This window comes from Triturus cristatus, chromosome 3_1 (assembly GCF_964204655.1).
Source record: "Triturus cristatus chromosome 3_1, aTriCri1.1, whole genome shotgun sequence".
Taxonomy (NCBI): Eukaryota; Metazoa; Chordata; class Amphibia; order Caudata; family Salamandridae; genus Triturus; species Triturus cristatus.
Genome location: NC_140583.1, coordinates 737,954,409 through 737,978,873, shown reverse-complemented (window position 1 = coordinate 737,978,873; position 24,465 = coordinate 737,954,409). Strand labels below are relative to the sequence as shown.

At 44.7% G+C, this 24,465-nt stretch overlaps 1 protein-coding gene across 1 annotated transcript in view; it reads right to left on the bottom strand.

Moving 5' to 3' along the window:
• Positions 1–24,465, bottom strand: part of LOC146860897 (uncharacterized) — a 1,545,865-nt gene that overhangs the window by 1,424,368 nt on the left and 97,032 nt on the right. The window contains exon 2 of the mRNA XM_085646178.1: positions 22,141–22,399. Coding sequence (XP_085502304.1) covers positions 22,141–22,399 — 259 coding nt within the window. The remainder of the gene's footprint in view (positions 1–22,140; positions 22,400–24,465) is intronic.

Genomic DNA, 24,465 nt, shown 5'->3' with positions numbered 1-24,465 from the left:
CATACATGATAGCACCTCATTAAAAAGCATTGCAGTTAATAGAAGGTTTTAAGACTTTAGTTACATTATAAATCATTTGTTGATGGTACCATACTCATTTTAGGAATTGTGGTATGTTCTAAGGTGATTTCACCATGTGAAAAAGCCTTCTGCTGGGATATCATGATTGAGAGAAAAATATTTTCTCATGCTTTTCCCACAGAGGTTTGGAAGGTGATCTATAAGCTAAACTGAGAGCTTATTTTCTGTAAATTCACATTATCTTTCTCAGTCATGTGAGAATGAAGTCTGACATTCTCAGTAAAACATGTACATCCAACAAGGGCAGAGACTGTCAGTTGATTCCTTTGTGTTCTACTGCAGCTTACACCAAAGGAAATGATGGACGGAGTGTTGAACATTGCAAGCACTCACTCCCAGTCAACTGATCTGGGTTTAATCCATCACTGTTCTTTAGCCCACTCTGCCACCCCAGTTCAGACATGGCCATATGCAAATCAGTCTGACCCTGTTCCTCATGGGAACAGTCCAGCCCGAACTGCCAAGCCATGTCTTCCCTGGACCGGAAACAAGCTTCCTAGGACCGGTTTCTGGCATTTCAGCCGTCTTCAGCCAGGCTTGCTTGAATCCAGTGGCAAAGTGAGCAAGGGACTCACGTCTGAGCATACCCTGCCAACTTATGGCGAACAAAGCAAACACCAAAGGAAATGATGGACGGAGTGTTGAACATTGCAAGCACTCACTCCCAGTCAACTGATCTGGGTTTAATCCATCACTGTTCTTTAGCCCACTCTGCCACCCCAGTTCAGACATGGCCATATGCAAATCAGTCTGACCCTGTGCCTCATGGGAACAGTCCAGCCCGAACTGCCAAGCCATGTCTTCCCTGGACCGGAAACAAGCTTCCTAGGACCGGTTTCTGGCATTTCAACCGTCTTCAGCCAGGCTTGCTTGAATCCAGTGGCAAAGTGAGCAAGGGACTCACGTCTGAGCATACCCTGCCAACTTATGGCGAACAAAGCAAACACCAAAGGAAATGATGGACGGAGTGTTGAACATTGCAAGCACTCACTCCCAGTCAACTGATCTGGGTTTAATCCATCACTGTTCTTTAGCCCACTCTGCCACCCCAGTTCAGACATGGCCATATGCAAATCAGTCTGACCCTGTGCCTCATGGGAACAGTCCAGCCCGAACTGCCAAGCCATGTCTTCCCTGGACCGGAAACAAGCTTCCTAGGACCGGTTTTTGCTTTGTTCGCCATAAGTTGGCAGGGTATGCTCAGACGTGAGTCCCTTGCTCACTTTGCCACTGGATTCAAGCAAGCCTGGCTGAAGACGGCTGAAATGCCAGAAACCGGTCCTAGGAAGCTTGTTTCCGGTCCAGGGAAGACATGGCTTGGCAGTTTGGGCTGGACTGTTCCCATGAGGCACAGGGTCAGACTGATTTGCATATGGCCATGTCTGAACTGGGGTGGCAGAGTGGGCTAAAGAACGGTGATGGATTAAACCCAGATCAGTTGACTGGGGGAAAGTGCTTGCAATGTTCAACACTCCGTCCATCATTTCCTTTGGTTTTTGCTTTGTTCGCCATAAGTTGGCAGGGTATGCTCAGACGTGAGTCCCTTGCTCATTTTGCCACTGGATTCAAGCAAGCCTGGCTGAAGACGGCTGAAATGCCAGAAACCGGTCCTAGGAAGCTTGTTTCCGGTCCAGGGAAGACATGGCTTGGCAGTTTGGGCTGGACTGTTCCAATGAGGCACAGGGTCAGACTGATTTGCATATGGCCATGTCTGAACTGGGGTGGCAGAGTGGGCTAAAGAACGGTGATGGATTAAACCCAGATCAGTTGACTGGGGGTGAGTGCTTGCAATGTTCAACACTCCGTCCATCATTTCCTTTGGTTTTTGCTTTGTTCGCCATAAGTTGGCAGGGTATGCTCAGACGTGAGTCCCTTGCTCACTTTGCCACTGGATTCAAGCAAGCCTGGCTGAAGACGGCTGAAATGCCAGAAACCGGTCCTAGGAAGCTTGTTTCCGGTCCAGGGAAGACATGGCTTGGCAGTTTGGGCTGGACTGTTCCCATGAGGCACAGGGTCAGACTGATTTGCATATGGCCATGTCTGAACTGGGGTGGCAGAGTGGGCTAAAGAACGGTGATGGATTAAACCCAGATCAGTTGACTGGGGGTGAGTGCTTGCAATGTTCAACACTCCGTCCATCATTTCCTTTGGTTTTTGCTTTGTTCTACTGCAGCTTCCCAGAGTGTTCCAAAGAACAACTAGAGCGCTAACAGTCCTACTTATGATAAACGTATGGCACACCTGAAGCAATCTTCCTTGGATTAAAGTGGTAACTCTTAAAACATTTAATTTAAAAAGGAACAAAATGAGGGGGTTCATTTTTCCATAAAAAGTATGATTAGTGCTGCAGAAAGAAAAATTAGGGCACATTTTGAGTGACTTCTCAAATCCTCTTCTATTTCATTAAAAAATTCTGACATGCAGACTGAAACATGCACTTTCAATACCAGCAGCAGTTTCCCCTGGTGAGCAGTAGCTTTACTACAGTGATCTAATGAGCAAAAAGAGTGCTAACATTCTGAATTTATGGCAAATGTGTGACACATCTGAATGCCTTCTTGATGGAATCAAAGTAAAAAACTAAAAGTATTGCCTACTTAGGAGACTGCAGTAAATGAGGAAATTAGGAAACTTCATAACAAATAAGTCTCCCAAGATGGCCACCAGAGACAAAAGAGCCCAAATGTAGCCCAAATATCACCCAGATGTAGCCCAAGTATAGCCCAATGACAGAATGTCCCAGAGTGTTCATAAAAACAACTAGAGCGCTTACTGTCTTCATTATGACAAAAGTATGGCACACCTGAAGCCATCTTGATTGGAATAAACTGGTAACACTTAAAACATTTAATTTAAAAAGGAACACAATGAGGGGGTTCATTTTGCCATAGAAATTATGATTAATGCTGAACAAAAAAGAAAAGGAGGGCACATTTTGAGTGACTTCTCAAATCCTCTTCGATTTCATTAAAAAATTCTGACATGCAGACTGAAACATGCACTTTTAATACCAGGAGCAGACTTCCATGGTGAACAGTAGTTTTACTACAGTGATCTAATGAGCAACTAGAGTGCTAACTTTCAGAATGTATGGCAAATGTGTGACATATCTGAATACCTTCATGATGGAATCAAAGTAAAAAAACTGAAAGCATTTCCTACTGAGGAGACTGCAGTACATGAGGAAATTAGGAAACTTCATAACAAATAAATCTCCCAAGATGGCCACCGGAGACAAAAGAGCCCAAATGTAGCCCAAAATCACCCAGATGTAGCCCAAATATAGCCCAATGACAGAAGTGTGCAAAACACTTATTATTTTGTGTTTTTGCAGTGTTATATAGTGCAGACTTGTCAGGTATTGGAGTGCTTTACATGAGCATTGGTTACATCACACAAGAACAAATTCATTTTGGTTGTAGACATGGGGAGACAAAGTGATTTGACCAGAATCACAGAATGTCGAGCTGAAGCAGAAACTCCAACCTGGTTCCCCAGTTGCAAAGTCTGCAGTTCTGGAAGTAACACCACATCCTCTCCCCTAAGTGCAACATTTAATCAAGTGGTCAACTGGATAAAAAAACATAAAGATAACAAATAATTTAAAAGTGCTTTGTCGCTATTTGAAAACTCAGAAAATATGTCCTTATTTTAGTCTTTTAGAGCACTAACCATAATTTTGATGCCAATAAGACCCTCTCATATATGTAATTTCTAAAGGAAATGCTCTAGGTATTACAGTTTTGATTACATCAAGATGACGTCAGGCGTTCCACACTTTTGTAATAAATATAGAATGTTAGCAATCTAGTTGTTCATTAGGATACTGTTGAGAGGCAGAGGCCAGGGGCACGGACTCTGAAAATTGAAGGCAGGTAGGAGGGTGCAAGGGCAACAATTTAACCACACTGAGCAGGCAGGATGGGACAGGCAGCACAACAGACTATGGAGGGCAGTGGAAAGGGGGGCAGGGGCAACAAACCAACAATACAGGACTTGCAAGAGAGGCTGTGGCAATGTAATAGACCATTGTGGGCAGAAGGAAGAGGCAATGGTAGTACAACCATACATGCCAACAGACCCGATTCAGCCAGGAAACGTCCAATGTTTTTAAGCTCAAATGGGCTTGATCTGTCTCCTGTCTACAATCTACTCTTTTTCAATGTAACTCAAAGGGGAAAATCAATACCCCAGTTTTTTTTCAAAATCTCCCTCTTACCAAGCTCAAAATGTTCACAAATATGGTACATTGGATCATGGAAGGAAATGGGGTAGGGACATGGACTTGGATAACAGAGGACAGGAGGGACATGGAGAGGTGCACCAAACTGACCCTGCAGGGCAGGCATCAGGGTTTGCAGCAGCACAATACACCACACAGGGCATGCGGGACGGGAGTGCAGCACACAATTCATAGAAAGCAAGAGGGAGGGGACAGGACCATGCACATGGACAACAGAGAACAGAGGGGCAAGAGGCAATGGTAGCTAGCTGACCATAATGGACAGACAGGAGAGAAAGCTGCAGCATAACAGACCATAAAGGGCAGGAGGGACGGATCAGGGGCATTACAATGGAACAGACAAGCCAGGTGGGAGGGAGTAGGGGTCTTCACATGTAAACAGAGGGCTGGGGGCAAGGGGGCAGGGCAGGAACAGCAAGATAGCCATGGAGGTCAGGCAGGATGGGCACTAGAAGCAAGACACACCATGAAGAGCAACAGTGAAACTGTGATGGCATACACACAGACCATGGAGGGAAGGTGGGAGGGGGTCAGGGGCAACTAACTGACAACACAGGGAAGGTGGGAGGGACCATGGCAGCACAGAAGACCATGCATGGCAAGTGGGAGGGTTAGTGGCAGCACAATGGCTATGATGGGCAAGAAGGAGGGTGCAGCGGCATGCACAAAGGACGATGGAGGATAAAAGGGAGGGTCAGGACCTGTGCACAGACAAGTAAGTTCAGGGGAAGGGACCTCACAACAGACCGCACGGGGCAGGCAGGAGGAGCAGTTTCAGCACAACAGACCAGGGAGGGCAGAAGGGTGTGGCAGTACAATGGACCATGTAGGACAGGAGGAAGAGGATAGGGGCATGGCATGTGGACAGGCAGGTTGGAGGTGGCAGGGACAGGTTACAGTCATCTGATAATGCTAGGCAGGTGGGAGGGGAGTGGCAGCTCAACAGAACACTCAGAGTAGATAGGAGTGGCAGGTCCATGGAACATGGTGGGCAAAAAGGATGGAGCAGGGGCATGCACAAAGACATCGGAGGGCAGGGGGAAGGAGAATAGGGGCAGCAAGCTAAGCACAGAGTTTAAGCAGGAGGTCAATGATGGGGCATAGAATTGGGCAATGGAGGGCAGGAGGAGTGGACTGGTACATCATACTAAATTGAGGGCAGGGGCAGCACATCAGACCATGCATGGCAGGAGGGAGGAGGCTAGTCCATGGATTTACACAACAGAGGATAGGGAGGAGGGGGATGGGGCAGCAAGCTAACCGTTCAGAGAAGGCGGGTATTAGGAACTTTATTGTTTTTAAAACGTGTGGCTGTGCGAACTACTTAAAATATGAACAAGTATGCAGCATAATCTCACTTTTATTCAGGAAGAAGAGGGCGTTTGTGACTGTGACTCCGGGCTCACTTGGCAGAAACACCCCCTGACCCTCCACCCCCTACCGCAAAATGTAATGCCTGTGAAAAAGGTAGGTGAACACAGTGTTATATAGAACATAGTCCTGAGAGCACGATTGAAAACTAAAACTAGATATAGTGTATGGTATAAACTATGCACCAAAAAGTGTGATATAAGATGAACCGGGCGTGAAATATAATATGCAATACATTGTGCGCAATGACAGATTCATTGGAGAGAGCGAGATAGCACAGGCACTAGCGCGTGCTATGCGATATGTGCCTTGGAGTGTAATATGCACAGGGCAGTGTTGTGTAACCTAACTAGTCTCTAAAGTTGTAATATAAAATATGTGCTGGGGAGTGTAACGTTGCGTATGCACTGTGACAAAGATATAGATCCCAGATTGTAATATGTATGGCATAGCACTGTGCGTTATAACATAGGCATCGAGGAAGGCACGTTAGATGGGGCAATATAACCGTGCGAAGACAAGTGTGGCATGACATATTCACGGGGTGGTGTTACAATGCACATGGGCTAGAGAGTGTCATAGCATATGCACTAGCTGGTGGAATACAACACAGAGGTGTTTGGCACTTGGCAGGTAATGGTGGGTGTAACACAGCATTGGGCTCTGCCAGGAGCGCGCTGTGACTCTCAAGTGATGTTCGTCCCCTTTCCAGAGAGTAAAATAAAAAGTATTACACATCCGGCAGTGGATGTGTGTTTTATTAACCGTGAGGGGGGTTTCTTGCATAGTTTTGGTCGAATTCTTGTCGAATCCCCTTTGAATGGCTTGGTGTGCATGTGTATTAAAGGTGCCCGTCAATAGCTACCCATGTTTGTATAAATTAACGACAAGGGTGTCTACCGGGATTAGGCACGGTAGGGCATCAGACATGTCAGAGCTTCACTAGTGGTGTAAATACATTCAACGTGGATTCATTGTATGCATAGTCACCTTTTAATGAATATCACGCAAATCGTCATGGTGATAGGTATGTACGGTTTGTCCAGCATGTCCTAGGTGTGTCTATAAATATATATTTTTTAAAAATAATAAAAAACAGTGGCCGGCCCTGGGGATTGGGGTCAAAAAAATATAATTAGGAGACAGGCCCCGGGGTATGGGGTCATCAGGGCCAATAAATTAGAATAAGAAGGGGAACCACACAGCCTCCCTTCTTAAAAAATTAAAATAAATAAAAGACTGGCATCGCGCCGGAGGCCACGCCCCCTCCTTGCAGCACTCTGAAAACGCGCCCCCTGGCGAGTTGTAAGTTGGGGAATTAAATCCTCTTCAATACCAAGGGTCTCTGAGGGCCAACTAGCCCAACGGGCATCTCCAGTATGCGCCAGGTAGCTGCGCTGCAGAGAGGTGTTCTGAGGGCAAGCCCCTTTTTACACCTCTCTGCAACGCAGCTCTGTGGCGCTTACTGGAGGTACCTAGTGGTCTAGTTTGATCCTAGGGACCCTTAGGATTCAAGGGGACTTAATCTCTCAACTTAGAACAGCCACAGGGCGCATTTACACAGTGGTGAAGGGAGGGGACGGGGCCTGAGGTGACGTGTGCAAACACGCACTATGGCACGTTTTAAATTGGGGATATAATTTCCCTTCAATACTGAGGGCCCCTGGGGGCTAACTAGCCCACCAAGTGCTTCCAGTAAGCGCCACTGATCTGCATTGCAGAGAGGTGGTCCAGGCCGTGCCTCTTTTTACACCTCTCTGCAACGCAGCTCTGTGGCACTTACTGGAGGTACCTAGTGGGCTAGTTGGACCCTAGGGACCCTCAGTGTTCAAATGAACTTAATCTCCCAACTAAAAACGGACACAGGGCGTGTTTACACAGTGGTGAAGGGAGGGGACGGGGCCTGAGTTAACGTGTGCAAAAACGCCCTGTGGCCTGTTTTAAGAGGTAGTTTTAACCCCCCTGCCCTATTATATACAAGGGGTTTACAGAGGAGGTAATGCTAATCACAGGGGGACCCCAACGCATAATGTTCCTAGTGTATGTAGGTGTTTTCACTGTATTCTAAGTGTCTTTTAATATAGCACTGGCTCTAGGACTGGTTAGTCAGACTCAGTTACCACCAGTATCCGTCTGAAAAAGTTGAGGGTACAGGATGATTTTGCAACAAGGATTCTTTCTGCTCTTCTTTTTGTTCTTTCTGCACGTTATCCTTCTTCCTGCACTTTTCTTCGTCTTTGAGGACTTCTGTTGCTTCTTTCTGCACTACTTTTTTTTCTTTCTGTGCATTTTTTCTTCTTTCTTCACATGTCCTATCTCTGTAGGCATAGTTAGAAATTAGCATTTAAAAAACCTTTGAAATTCACAGAAAAAACCATAGGTTTCAGGCACGTTATAGTTAGGAATTAGCATTTAAAAAACCTCAGAAATTCACTGAAAAAACCATAGGTTTAAGGGGTGTTATAGTTAGCTGGACTTTTCACTTGTACAAAACCATTGAAATTCCCCCGTTATAGTTAGTTCAGCTAACTATAACTCGCGCGCCCGCAATGCACTGCTGATGACGTCACATATTACATCACTCATGACATGGTCAGTGACATCACTCATGACATCACTGATGACATCTCAAATGACATCACTGATGACATCACTGATGACATCATCCTTGTGATAGAGTGGCAGACCTCCTCTCACCCTAATATAACCTTTGATACACACATTCAAAAATAGAGACTAAAATGTTCAAAACAATGGACATACCAATACCAGTTACAACAACCTCTTCAGTAATTCTAAGATCCACATACACATCCACTCATTCACCAACAGTCCTATACAGTCACTCATACATGTACTCACTCATCATATGTACTCATACACCTATACATCCTGTTACACAATGCCACTCATCCATAGAGTTACTCACACACATAGTCACTCATGCTAATAAAGAATCAAACATACATTTACTTGCATATACAGTTATACACACACCACCACACTTACTTCTATGGAAACTTACACATACTTAGTCTTTTAAACAACCACTTATAGAAACACATACTTATTCATACAGGAACTCTTTCAATCTCTCACTCTCACATATACTCACTTATATACACCAATAGTCACATATACTAGTTTAAAACATATGTAGTTACTCATAAAGACACTATTGAGACAGTCATTCACTCACTAACACACCCATACACACACTCATCCACCCATACAGTCCTGCACACATGCTGTCTTCAACACATACAAACAGTGAGTCACTCATTCATGCACCTATGCACTACGTAATACCCCCCACCGAACCATGCAGACACTCAGACGTATACTCAAAAAACCAACTAATAACCTATATAGACACCCATGTAGCTACTCACCAACCCATGCAGCCACTTATACACAAAGTGAGAGACTGATACAGATATTTACATATTTAAACATTACTCACTAAGCCATGTATTCACTATGATACACTTAATCAGTCAGTTACACAATCAATTTTTCAAAAACAAATCATCCATTTAGACACTTATATACCCATTTATTCTTCCATCATTGTTTAGATATACATATATAAAACATATTTAATTTTCTGAAAAACAGACATTCACTGGATGATGTCATCAGTGATGTCATCAGTGATGTCCTTTGAGATGTCATCAGTGATGTCATGAGTGATGTCACTGACCATGTCATGAGTGATGTAATATGTGACGTCATCAGCAGTGCATTGCGGGCGCGAGTTATAGTTAGCTGAACTAACTATAACGGGGGAATTTCAATGGTTTTGTACAAGTGAAAAGTCCAGCTAACTATAACACCCCTGAAACCTATGTTTTTTTCAGTGAATTTCTGAGGTTTTTTAAATGCTAACTCCTAACTATAACGTGCCTGAAACCTATGGTTTTTTCTGGGAATATATATATATATATATATATATATATATATATATATATAGATATATATATATATATAGATATATATATATATATATATTATCTACTGGCGGTCGCCAGTAGATAGTTATAGTTAGGACCTATTGTCCAAGTAGATAGTTATAGTTAGGACCTATTTTCCATAGGAAATCCGCAACATTCTATTCCCAATAAGTCTGGCGCCGGTTGACGAATCTTCGCGAAATTTTTCAAACTTTTGGCCAGCTCCGCTCCGCTCCTACCCTGAAAGTTTCATGGTGATTCGTCAAGTGGGGGCCGAGAAAAAAGGGGGGTCCCAAAACGCGTTTTCCCCATGCAATTTCCCATAGGATCTTTTGTCGCAGCTACAGCCCGAACCGCTGCACGGAATTACACCAAATTTGGCAAAGAGGTAGTCCGCAGTTCAGACTCGTGCCTTTTGCATAAATGGTGTGAATCCGTTCAGTAGTTCCTGAGAAAATTAGAGTTAAAAGTACATATATATCTCTGGCCGGGTAGGATCCGCGCACCCTACCCGCACCGTAAGCGCACCCTCCCCGAACCGAGTGCGCACACTCCCGATCGTGCGCTGAATGCTAATTGGCTGTCGAGTGTCTGTCTACATTCGAAAGCAGGAACTGTTGGCGGCCATTTTCTGCCTCGGTAGAAGCGAGGCTGACGAAGCAAGGGGAATAAGTGTGTAAAACATATAAAGGGGGCAGAGTGGAAATACTCTGACCCACTAGAGGTGCCAAGGCCACCACAATACCAGACTGCACTACGACTCCAGCAGCCTACACGCACTCAACCCTGGACGATACCACGCCTGCTACCATGCCACCCCAAAGCGCACCCAATGACCCTTCACCTGCCGGAACTGCAGCTACACCAGCATCCGGCCTGCCAAACCACCAACCAGAGAACCCAACCACCTCCGATGCATCCTCCTCAACACGCGCTCCACCCGCAGGCACGCTGTCGAACTCTGGGACCTCCTGGACTCAACCACCCCCGACGTCGCCTTCCTGACGGAGACCTGGCTGGACACCACCTCGGCACCTGACATCGCCACTGCCATCCCAGAGGGCTACAAAATCTCCCGCAGAGACCGCATCAACGGAGTGGGAGGGGGAATCGCCATCATCCACAAGGACACCCTCCGAGTCTCGACCAACACCGACAACACCCTCACCACCGCCACGCAAATGTACTTCCTGATCCACACAGACCCCAATACCACCCTCAGAGGAACACTCGTCTACAGACCACCCGGACCCCAACCACAGTTCTGCGACACCATCACCGACCTCATCAGCACCCACGCCATCGCCTCCAAGGACTACAAACTCCTCGGGGACCTGAACTTCCACCTCGAGAACAACAACGACGCCAATTCCGCCGCCCTGATCGACAACCTCGCCAACCTTGGACTCAAACAGCTTGTGACAACACCCACCCACGCCGCTGGTCACACACTGGACCCCATCTTCACCGCAAGCCCCCACGTCTCCTTCGACCACACCACCGAACCCCACTGGACAGATCACAGATGCGTCCACTTCACCTTCAGGAAACCCACCACACACCACCGCACCCAACAGATGCCACGCCGCCGCTGGGGCAAGGTCACCAAGGACCAACTGACCACCTGCCACGCCCTGGGACCTCCCGCCGATCCCACCGACCCCGACACCGCCGCCACCAACCTCAGACAATGGATCATCGACTGCGCCAACACCCTCGCCCCACTCAAGACCTCCACCACTAACCACTCCAGCAAGAAGGCCGCTTGGTTCACCGAAGACCTCCGGACCTCCAAGCGCAACTGCCGGAAACTAGAGAAGAGCTGGCTTCGCTACCGAACACCAGACAGCCACACAGCCCACAAGAACACCATCCGCAGACACCATCAACTCATCAGGACCGCTAAGAAGACCGCCTTCAAGGACCGCCTCGACAGCAACGCACACAACAGCAAAGAGCTCTTCAAAATCGTGAAAGAACTCTCCAACCCCAGCTCCAACACCAACGACATTCCACCATCACAAGACCTGTGTGACTCCCTGGCCACCTTCTTTCACTGCAAGATCGCCGACATCCACGACAGCTTCAACACCCCCAGCCCCGCACCCGTCATCAAGACCACCACCGTTGAGACCATCACCCGCACCAGCCGGCTGACCGCCTGTTCCAACGTCAGCGACGAAGACACCATCAAAACCATGAACTCCATCCATTCCGGATCCCCATCTGACCCATGCCCTCACCACGTCTTCAACAAAGCCTGCACAGCCATCGCACCCCACCTCCGGAAAACTATCAACATCTCCCTCGAGACAGCAACCTTCCCGGAAAGCTGGAAGCACGCCGAGATCAACGCCCTACTGAAGAAACCCAAGGCGGACCCCAAGAACCTCAAGAACTTCCGGCCCATCTCCCTGCTCCCCTTCCCGGCGAAAGTTACTGAGAAGATCGTTAACAGACAGCTGACCCGCTACCTCGAGGACAACGACATCCTGGACCCATCCCAGTCCGGCTTCCGCAGCAGCCACAGCACCGAGACTGCCCTCATCGCCGCTACCGACGACATCCGGGTCCTCATGGACAAAGGAGAAACAGCCGCCCTCATCCTCCTGGACCTATCAGCAGCCTTCGACACGGTCTGCCACCGCACCCTAACAGCACGCCTCCATGACGCCAGAATCCAAGAGAAGGCCCTGGCATGGACTACATCTTTCCTCTCCGGCAGAACCCAGAGCGTCCACCTCCCACCCTTCCACTCTAAGACCACCGAGATCATCTGCGGCGTCCCTCAGGGTCTTCCCTGAGCCCGATGCTGTTCAATATCTACATGGCACCACTCGCCCACGTCGCACAACAAAACTGCCTCAACATCATCTCCTACGCCGACGACATCCAGCTGATCATATCCCTCACCGAAGACCCCCACACCGCCAAAGCCAACCTACACAGAGGAATGAAGGCCGTCGCAGAATGGATGAAGCACAGCAGGCTGAAGCTGAACTCTGACAAGACGGAGGTCCTCATCCTCGGCCGCACCCCCTCAGCCTGGGATGACTCCTGGTGGCCAACATCGCTAGGAACAGCCCCAGAACCCAGCGACCACGCACGCAACCTGGGGGTCATCCTCGACTCTGCCCTCTCTATGACCAAGCAAGTCAACGCGGTCTCCGCGTCCTGCTTCAACACCCTCCGAATGCTCCGCAGGATCTTCAAATGGATCCCCTCCGACACAAAAAAAAAACGGCGAAATGCGCGCATGGTGCGCGCATCCTATCGCATTTGGTGCACGGATCCTCTCGCGTTGGGTGCGCGGATCCAAAAACATGGAAAACAAATATATAAAATAAAGTTTTGAACATATAGTTAAAAAAATATTTTGAAAAATATAAAAAAATATGTTTGAAAAATCCATTAAATTCAAATAATATTTTTTTTAATTTTTAAAAGAATTAATTGAAAAAATAAGTTTAAAAAATGGTGATAAAAAAGTATTTTAAAAAAACCATAATTAATTAAATTGACACACTGAATTGGAAAAATATAGAAATCCAATCAAAATCATTAAACATGATATCTTTAGAGATAAGTTATAGATAGGAATTAGCATTTAAAAAACCTTTGAAATTCACTGAAAAAAACATAGGTTTCATGCACGTTATAGTTAGGAATTGGCATTTAAAAAACCTTTGAAATTCACTGAAAAAACCAAAGGTTTCAGGGGTGTTATAGTTAGGAATTGGCATTTAAAAAACCTTAGAAATTCACTGAAAAAAAAAAATAGGTTTCAGAGGCGTTATAGTTAGCTGGACATTTCCCTCTTACAAAACCCTAGAAATTCCCCTGTTATAGTTAGTTCAGCTAACTATAACTCGTGCCCCCGCAATGCACTGCTGATGACACTCACATATTACATCACTCATGACATGGTCAGCCCTAAATGGAATTGGTTTCTCTGAGGCTGGATGATAATGTCGATTGAAATGAAGCCCCCAAAAAATGCAGGAAATTCCATTTAAAATCTTGGAAAACGGGGGGACTAAGTCATGAAACACTATCAGTTGTAGTGCATTTTGGACATTGGAGTCTTTTAACAGCGCAACTATGAACTACACATAGTCCTTCCCCGCTGTTGATGATTAGTATTTAAATAAGTGAAACAACTAACGTTCTGAATTTGCATATGATTAAGACCTGCTTCTAGGTTGAAACGCGTCATGCTGTACTAAATGGACCTGTTGCTGAATAAAAGCCACAGGGTGTGTGTTGTTTGGCTATGTGATGCGGTGGCGCCCGTAGAACAGGCCCCGGCTCGTGAGGTTGTGGCATCCGATCAGCGCCGCATTGATTGTGGATGTATATATATATATATATATATTCACTGAAAAAACCATGGGTTTCACACACGTTATAGTTAGGAATTAGCATTTAAAAAACCTTACAAATTCAATGAAAAAACCAAAGGTTTCACACATGTTATAGTTAGCTGGACATTTCACTCGTAAAAAACCATTGAAATTCCCCCGTTATAGTTAGTTCAGCTAACTATAACTCGCGCGCCCGCAATCTACTACTGATGACGTCACATATTACATCACTCATGACATGGTCAGTGACATCACTCATGACATCACTGATGACATCTCAAATGACATCACTGATGACATCATCCAGTGAATGTGTGTTTTTCTGAAAATTAAATATGTTTAATATATGTATATCTCAAGGTCGATGGAAGAATAAATGAGTATATAAGTGTCTAAATTGATGATTTGTTTTGGAAAAATTGATTGTATTACTGACTGATTAAGTGTATCTTTTTGAATACATGGCTAAGTGAGTAATGTTTAAATGTGTAAATACCTGTATCAGTCTCTCACTTTGTGTATAAGTGGCTGCATGGGTTGGTGAGTAGGTACATGAGTGTCTATATAGGTTATTAGTTGGTTTTTTGAGTATCAGTGTGAGTGTCTGAGTGTCTTCATGGTGCGGTGGGGGGTATTACGTAGTGCATAGATGCATGAATGAGTGACTCACTGTTTGTATGTGTTGAAGACAGCATGTGTGCAGGACTGTATGGGTGGATGAGTGTGTGCATGGGTGTGTTAGTGAGTGAATGACTGTCTCAATAGTGTCTTCATAAGTAACTACATATGTTTTAAACTAGTATATGTGACTATTGGTGTTTATAAGTGAGTATATGTGAGAGTGAGAGATTGGTAGAGTTCCTGTATGAATAAGTATGTGTTTCTATAAGTGATTGTTTAAAAGACTAAGTATGTGTAAGTTTCTGTAAAAGTAAGTGTGGTGGTGTGTGTATAACTGTATATGCAAGTAAATGGATGTTTGATTCTTTATTAGCATGAGTGACTATGTGTGTGAGTAAGTCTATGGATGAGTGGCATTGTGTTACAGGATGTTTAGGTGTATGAGTACATATGATGTGTGAGTACATGTATGAGTGACTGTATAGGACTGTTGGTGGATGAGTGGATGTGTATGTGGATCTTACAATTACTGAATAGGTTGTTGTAACTGGTATTGGTATGTCCATTTTTTTGAAAATTTCAGTCTCTATTTTTGAATGTTTGCATCAAAGGTTATATTAGGGTGAGAGGAGGTCTACCACTCTGTCACAAGGATAATGTCATCAGTGATGTCATTTGAGATGTCATCAGTGATGTCATGAGTGATGTCACTGACCATGTCATGAGTGATGTAATATGTGACGTCATCAGTAGTAGATTGCGGGCGCGCGAGTTATAGTTAGCTGAACTAACTATAACGGGGGAATTTCAATGGTTTTTTACGAGTGAAATGTCCAGCTAACTATAACATGTGTGAAACCTTTGGTTTTTTCATTGAATTTGTAAGGTTTTTTAAATGCTAATTCCTAACTATAACGTGTGTGAAACCCATGGTTTTTTCAGTGAATTTGCAAGGTTTTTTAAATGCTAATTCCTAAAGCACACTTACTGCTCTTTTTTTTTTCGGGGCAAGTGAAAATCACTTTTTACAATTGGAAATCACTTTTACAGACTGACACATTATGAAACCACTTTTTTTGATTTATTTAAATGCACATGTCCAAGCTGTTTTTTCACACCACCACCATGTGTATTCTCTGTGACTGCCTACACTCCAGCAAGGGCAACCAGCCTTAGTGATGCTGAATGTATTTGCATTACAGACTTAAACCTTAAAACCCCACTCGCTTCTAAATACTGTGCATGACTATACATGGCAAGCACATGGGTGTGTGCTAAGACTCTGCTTCTTCCCCCAAAAATTCGCTCCCCCTTTCCATCTAATGCAACTGTGAAATCACCAGAGCAAGACGCAATAAATCTCTGCCTATAATTCCTCTATGCACACAGAGTCATGTTTTCACATTAGTCCCAAAACGAAATTTCTTTGCCATTTTTAAAGCACACTTACTGCTCTTTTTTTTTTCGGGGCAAGTGAAAATCACTTTTACAGACTGACACATTATGAAACCTTTTTTTTAAATTTATTTAATTGCACATGTCCAAGCTGTTTTTTCAGACCACCACCATGTGTATTCTCTGTGACTGCCTACACTCCAGCAAGGGGAACCAGCCTTAGTGATGCTGAATGTATTTGCATTACAGACTTAAACCTGAAAACCCCACTCGCTTCTAAATACTGTGCATGACTATACATGGCAAGCACATGGGTGTGTGCTAAGACTCTGCTTCTTCCCCCAAAAATTCGCCCCCCTTTCCATCTAATGCAACTGTGAAATCACCAGAGCAAGACGCAATAAATCTCTGCCTATAATTCCTCTATGCACACAGAGTCATGTTTTCACATTAGTCCCAAAACGAAATTTCTTTGCCATTTTGAAAGCACACTTACTGCTCTTTTTTTTTCGGGCCAAGTGAAAATCACTTTTTACAATTGGAAATCACTTTTACAGACTGACACATTATGAAACCACTTTTTTTGATTTATTTAAATGCACATGTCCAAGCTGTTTTTTCAGACCACCACCATGTGTATTCTCTGTGACTGCCTACACTCCAGCAAGGGCAACCAGCCTTAGTGATGCTGAATGTATTTGCATTACAGACTTAAACCTGAAAACCCCACTCGCTTCTAAATACTGTGCGTGACTATACATGGCAAGCACATGAGTGTGTGCTAAGACTCTGCTTCTTCCCCCAAAAATTCGCTCCCCCTTTCCATCTAATGCAACTGTGAAATCACCAGAGCAAGACGCAATAAATCTCTGCCTATAATTCCTCTATGCACACAGAGTCATGTTTTCACATTAGTCCCAAAACGAAATTTCTTTGCCATTTTGAAAGCACACTTACTGCTCTTTTTTTTTCGGGCCAAGTGAAAATCACTTTTTACAATTGGAAATCACTTTTACAGACTGACACATTATAAAACCACTTTTTTTGATTTATTTAAATGCACATGTCCAAGCTGTTTTTTCAGACCACCACCATGTGTATTCTCTGTGACTGCCTACACTCCAGCAAGGGCAACCAGCCTTAGTGATGCTGAATGTATTTGCATTACAGACTTAAACCTGAAAACCCCACTCGCTTCTAAATACTGTGCATGACTATACATGGCAAGCACATGGGTGTGTGCTAAGACTCTGCTTCTTCCCCCAAAAATTCGCTCCCCCTTTCCATCTAATGCAACTGTGAAATCACCAGAGCAAGACGCAATAAATCTCTGCCTATAATTCTTCTATGCACACAGAGTCATGTTTTCACATTAGTCCCAAAACGAAATTTCTTTGCCAATTTGAAAGCACACTTACTGCTCTTTTTTTTTTCGGGGCAAGTGTAAATCACTTTTACAGACTGACACATTATGAAACCACCATGTGTAACTACAACAAAAACAATTCCCATTTCTATTATTCATTTCTTAAGTTACCACATACATCCCCTCTCAAACTGTAAACTCACCTTTAAAATTAGTTAGTTGTGAAAGAAATGTGACACTCAAACAGCAGATTATCAGAGCCAGGATCTCTGTTGTGTTCACCTCTCTCCTCTCAGCAGAACCAGATAATGGCAAACTTTCCCTCTATTTTTCCACACATATACATGTAAGTTTCAAATCTCAGTCCTTCCCCCTTTTTTTCAAATGTAATCACACATTTCTATTGGTTGAAAACCAACCCTTTTCCAAAAGTACCCTTCCCCCAACTTGACTTCTGCCTAGTACCCTTCCCCCAACTTGACTTCTGCCTGCTACCATAGCAACAGCTCATGGAACACTGCTGTGTAGAGTTAGGTCAGAAGTTCGACACACAATGTTTCAATTCCACAGAGCAAGAGTGCTTGACTTTTCAAACCTTACAGCAAATCCATAGTACTGTTCTTTGGTTACACATTTTTTTGTACCAATACAAAACATGCTTCTATTAATTTACACATACAGCCTAGTTTTTATTCTAGAATGGTATGAAACAGCCAATCAGTTCTTTTTGTTTTGAAAAAAATATGTATGCCTCCATTTCCAAACTGTCTTTCTTTTCATATTGCCATTCTACTGAAAGACACCTCCTGAGTGCATCCAGTTCTCCTTTGAAGATGTTCACAGTGTGGATTGTAGGGCACAGCTATGTCTTCTGGAGTGAAAAGTTTGCAGAGAAAACAGGTATGGTGAGAGACCTTGCTTTGCCAAATGTAGACATTAAATGGATTGGTCAGAGAGGGTTAAAGTGGCACCAATTGATGCCATTGGTGAAATCCTTCATTCAAATCCAACACCCTGACCTCATAATAGTGCACTGTGGTGGCAATGACCTAGGCACTTTGACTGGGGTAGGTCTGGAAATGCTTATGAAGGACACCTTTGCACAACTGTTTTCACTTTTCCCTAAAACTGCCTTTGTGTTTTCCAACATATGCCAAAGGCAAAAATGGAACTGGTCCAATCATTTCTGTCCGCAGATTGACAAAGCAAGAAAGCACGTCAACAAATCTGTTTCTGCTTTCCTCCGTGACTATGGTATGGGTGCCATTTACCACAACAACTTGCGTTATGACATGCAAGACATTTATAGAGGAGATGGTGTGCACTTCAATGATGAAGGGAACAGAGTCTTCCTCTTGAACCTTAGACTCTGCATCGGTACTTACTTGTAGGTACCACTAAAAAAATGACTTCATAAACACAACAGCTCTTTTTAGAGCTCCCTAATTTCTAAACTCTTAAATCTGCTTTTCATTTATTTTTTTTTATTTTTTTTACCGTACGCTTACCGTAAGCTTACGGTACGCATACCCCGTGATTTTTTTTAAAATCAATAAATGTTTTTTTTGTACTTTTCTGTCCTTCTTTGACCCCCTTACAAATGTTAGGGGGTCTGTAACTCTCCTCATTGCCCCCTTTCCTTGTTTTCTCTGTTTTTTTTCTGAGTGAAACACACAAAATGGCGGCCGCCGCTTCCTGGTTTCGGCCGATTCGAATGTTTACTAAGATCTATGGGCCAATCAGAATCTCCTTCGCGCACGCCATGTTTCTTCCGTACGCTTACCGTAAGCTTACCGTACGCGTACCCCGTGATTTTTTTTAAAAATCAATAAATGTTTGTTTTGTACTTTACAGTCCTTCTTTGACCCCCTCACAAATGTAAGGGGGTCTGTAACTCTCCTCATTGCCCCCTTTTCTTGTTTTCACTCTTTTTTTTTCAGAGTGAAACACAGAAAATGGCGGCCGCCGCTTCCTGGTTTCGGCCGATTCGAATGTTTACTAAGATCTAAGAGCCAATCAGAATCGCGCTCGCGCACGCCACCGTACGCTTACCGTAAGCGTACGGTAAGCGTACCGTAAGCGGGCTCAGATATATATATTGATTTAAAGGCTATTTTCTCAGAATCTACTGAACAGATTTACACCAAACCTACAAAAGGCACTTCCTTGACCTAGGGACTACCTCTCTGCCAAATTTTGAGTAATTCTGTTCAGCCGTTCGGGCTGTAGCTCGTTCTAAAGGTCCTATGGAAAAATGCATGGGAAAAACGCGTTTTGGGACCCCCCTTTTATCTCAGCCCCCGCTTGACGGATCCCCCCGAAACTTTCAGGGTAGGAGCGGAGCGTAGTGCCCCACCTATTTTGAGAAATTCGCGAGGATTCATCAACCGGCGCCAAAGTTATTCAAAATAGAATGTTGAGGTTTTCCTATGGAAACGTGGTCCTAACTATAACTACCTACTGGCGACCGCCAGTAGGTAATATATATATATATATATATATATATATATATATATATGTAAATATATATATATATATATATATATATATTTAAACTGCATATTTTTGTTACATATGTAATGAAAGATTAACATATATAATAAAAACATACCTAATATACAAACACAAATATGCACACATTAGTATATAAGTAAACATTTTGAAATACATATTCAAAATGTTCAATTATTTTTATCGTAATGTGTCCACACAATGTATGGTACCACCACGCACATAAATGTCCTTTTTGGACCTGAGTACACATCTGTCCCCATCTTTTGCTGCAAAGAAGCTGTCACATAAATGACAAAAGACACACAATTGATGGACGGAATGCAGAACAAATCAAAACATTCACCCCCAGTCAAGAGATCTGGGTTAAATCCATCATTCTTTTGCTCACCATGCCACCCCAGTTTAGACCTGGCTTTATGCAAATCAGTCTTGACCCAGTCTTGATCAGTCATGGGAACAGTCCAGCCCGAACTGCCAAGCCAGGTCCTCCCTGAACCGGAAACAAGCATCCTAGGACCAGTTTTGGGGTTTCACAACAATTACAATGACAACAATTACAATAATTACAACTATATATATAGCTGGATTTGTGTGATCTGGTGTGTGAATCTGTTTAGCAGTTTTTTTTAGAAATTAAGATTCAAAATTAATTGTTATGTGATTGGTTGGGCTCGCGATATACTTGCGGGAGTCCCGCAGGCACACAATGTCATATAATAAAGGAATCTGACTGGCTGCATTTAAATGGCTGTTCAACATTACCTTGGTGCATTCCGCCACAGCCCTAACTTCAGTTGATTCTTCACCATGTATATTGCAGCTTGTGTTAGAAAGCCTGAAAGGGATGATAACTTGTCATATTGTCAGTGGACCCTTTTTCACTAACCACTGTTCCACGCAGGACAGTCCTAACCCCTGAAGGAGAAGAAACATAGGGGCATGCAGATTTAGGGTAGCTTATTAGCATGATGCAAGATGGGAGATAGGTGAGAGATGGTCAATGTTGTGACCTCATCAACCTCTTTTACAGATGACAGGTTCCTGTGGTCCAGAATTTCAATGATAATAAACAAGCATGGACAAAATGCATGTTGAGAGTCTCTGATCTTACCTTCACATTGCTATCATCTGTCATCGTGGCTTGCACCTCTCTTCTGTGGGAACTACAATAATTCGAGCGTAGCATGGGTTAATGATGATGGGCATTGTCCTAGAGTTTGCCAGTACAAGATAGCTCCTGTCAGCAGTGATCTGTGTGCTATAAAATGCATTTTGCCATAAATGTCCCTTTAAAATACTCCTTTTAAAGCACTGTGTAGTAAAGCCATCATCGGGTATGACTGGGAGCTTTCAGACTAAGAGGGCCCTGGCTAGAGACATGTAGCGGAGTTTTACACACAGACAAGGATTTTTGATGATCCAGTTATGGGTGAATTTAGCAATATGTGCACTTCAAAGAGCAATCAAATGTCACTCTAGAGACAACCAAGTGATAAGATGCATTTTGGAGTTTTTATTAGAATAACTTCTATTGTTTTAGATATGCAGCTATTTAAGTTTAATAAAGTAATGTACATCACTCCTCTTCAGGAAAAGTTTAAAACTGCAAGCACGGCAAATAATCCCATGATCGCTGGTTATGTCACTGAAATCTGCAGCAGCTGCTTAGAGAAAGATGTAACGACAGGAGGTGGGATTACACACCAAAACAACAACCATAAAAGTTGTGATGCAACTTTTTTAACATGCTGCAGCTAGCATGGACTAAGGGCCTCCTTGCATAGCTTGTTTATTGCTGGGTAATCCAGGACTGTCTCCTCTTAATTTAATTTTATTCTATTATGGGCATCACTTTGGATGCTATTTTGAGAAATGCTTCATACTCTTATGAGTCCCCCTGCACCCGTATGGCAGTGCGTCTTCTGGATCCAGTGTAGAGCTTTCTATAAATGATTAGCCATGGCCCACTATATATATATAGTATTTTGGGGGATTACTGCTGCCCACTTTGGGGAGATGGAAGATGAAATAATGGCTGTTTAGTCTCGAGAATAAAATGCATTTGTTAATAATGAATACATAGTAGTCGGGTGGACATCCAATGTTAGGCCTTCTAGGTGCCCATAAACACCTTGAATGACAGTAGACATACCTAGTTCAGTATCAAATTATATAAGTAACAAAAGTAGGTATACTACCCCTATGATCTAGGCAATTTTGATGCTCACTTACGGTTGTCCATCGAGGGTCAATTCTGATTCCTTTCCTTCAAGATTTACTCCACCGATTCTTGCTTCAAAGGAAAATATATTGTCGCTGTCTATAATTGTTCTCCGGATCTGGATGTCAAACTCAGAGTATGTGACTGAGACGTGTGAGGCAAAGATATAGTTGCAGGTTCCAGGGAAACTATACATATTGCCATCAAAAGTGCGGAAGTTGTTCATTCCCCATGTGCTGCAGAATCCCTGAACCTCATAAGTGATTTGGGCTGTGAAAGAGAAAGAAGAACAATAAGAAACAAAGTTTGGTTCCACTAACTCTTCAGAGAAAAAAAGTTTCACAATGTGTAAGGATTACTTTGGTGATGGCTAATTATCTCCATAGTCTATCTGTGGGGTTCAAGTTAATGATCTAATAACTGAATATTTGATCTTGGCCCCTGGACAGCTGGGTTTTGTTGGAAATTACCATGATTTGCATGGTATTTCCCCCGAATTTTCCTTACATTTGCTGAACCCATTTTTGCTGGCCATGGAACTCTGCACACTTAACCACTGGTAAAATGATTGTGTTCTCCTCTGTAAACATGTGAAGTTGCCATACTTTTAATTGGAACATTTAGGTGCCGATCACGATCCGGTAAAAAATATCCCCGTGCGACTCGTATCCGGTCTTTTTACCGTACGAATCGTACAAGTGCCGTACGAACTGGCAATCACGATTCGCATGGTGAAAAGTCCATACGAACCGCATTGGGAATCATTCCCCACACGTCCTCGGGTCGGAAAATGTGTCCGACACGTCCTCGTACGATTTACCGTACAAAGGTGAAGTCCGACTGAGGAATCACGATCCATCCCGTGCGTCCGAGGTTACAACCGTATGGAAAAATCACCGTCCGCACCGAACTCCCATAGCAACCATGGAGACGTGCCCGCATACGCGCCGACCCCCCCCCCCAGCCCCCGTAGGTACGCGCCGACCCCCCCCCAGCCCCCGTAGGTACGCGCCGACCCCCCCCAGCCCCCGTAGGTACGCGCCGACCCCCCCCAGCCCCCGTAGGTACGCGCCGACCCCCCCCAGCCCCCGTAGGTACGCGCCGACCCCCCCCCAGCCCCTGTAGGTACGCGCCGACCCCCCCCAGCCCCCGTAGGTACGCGCCGACCCCCCCCAGCCCCCGTAGGTACGCGCCGAACCCCCCTGTATGTACACCCGTGTACGTGTCGAACCCCCCCGTGTACGTTCGAGTCGAACCCCCCCGTGTACGTTCGAGTCGAACCCCCCCGTGTACGTTCGAGTCGTACCCCCACGGGTGGGGGTACGACTCGAACGTACACGGGGGGGTTCGACTCGAACGTGCACGGGGGGTACGCACCGTACATACACGGGTGGGGGTACGACTCGAACGTACACGGGGGGGTTCGACACGTACACGGGTGTACATACAGGGGGGTTCGGCGCGTACCTACGGGGGCTGGGGGAGGGACGGCGCGTACCTACGGGGGCTGGGGGGGGGTCGGCGCGTACCTACGAGGGGCTGGGGGGGGTCGGCGCATACCTACGGGGGCTGGGGGGGGGTCGGCGCGTACGTACGGGGGCTGGGGGGGTACAGTGCGTACCGGGCCACCTACTCTGGTCGATTCGCGCCGTACTTCGCTTTTGCGGCACTTTTTGGGTGCCGTGAAAATATTGCCGTCCGGACTGCTGTCGGTTCGAATCGTAATTCCTGGGTCGTGAAACGCTGCCTGAAAGCGTCCCGACGTCACGTAGCAGCATTCCCGGATCACATTCGTATGTATATTTTCGTCGGTCGGTGTTTTTTACGATTCGTACGGAAATGGTGTTTCCGTGCGAATCGTAATTCCATGTTTGTAAAGTTTTACGACCGGGTACGAGTCGGACGGGGAAAACGCTCCGACCGACGGTTCGTACCCGGTTTTTACCGGATCGTAATCGGCACCTTAATGTAGGTATAAGTCAGTTCTATATGGTACCACATATACCCAGGGCCTGTAAATTAAATGCTGCTAGTGGACTACAGCACTCATTGTGCAACCCTCTAAAGTAGCACTGTAAAATATGTCTCATAATTCTGACATTGCAGCTCGGGTGTGCAGTTCTAAACTACCATTTCGACCTAGCAAAATAAACCTTCCTTTCTACTACTTCTAAGTCACCCCTAACGTAGTTCCTAAATGCCCATTGGGCAGGGTGCTTGTTATTATGACATCTATTTAATGTTTGACATGTCCTGGCAATGGACAAACCACTGATGTCGTTTTTCACTATGCCAAGCTTGGTTCTCTCATAGGAAAAAATTGGGTTAAATTAGAA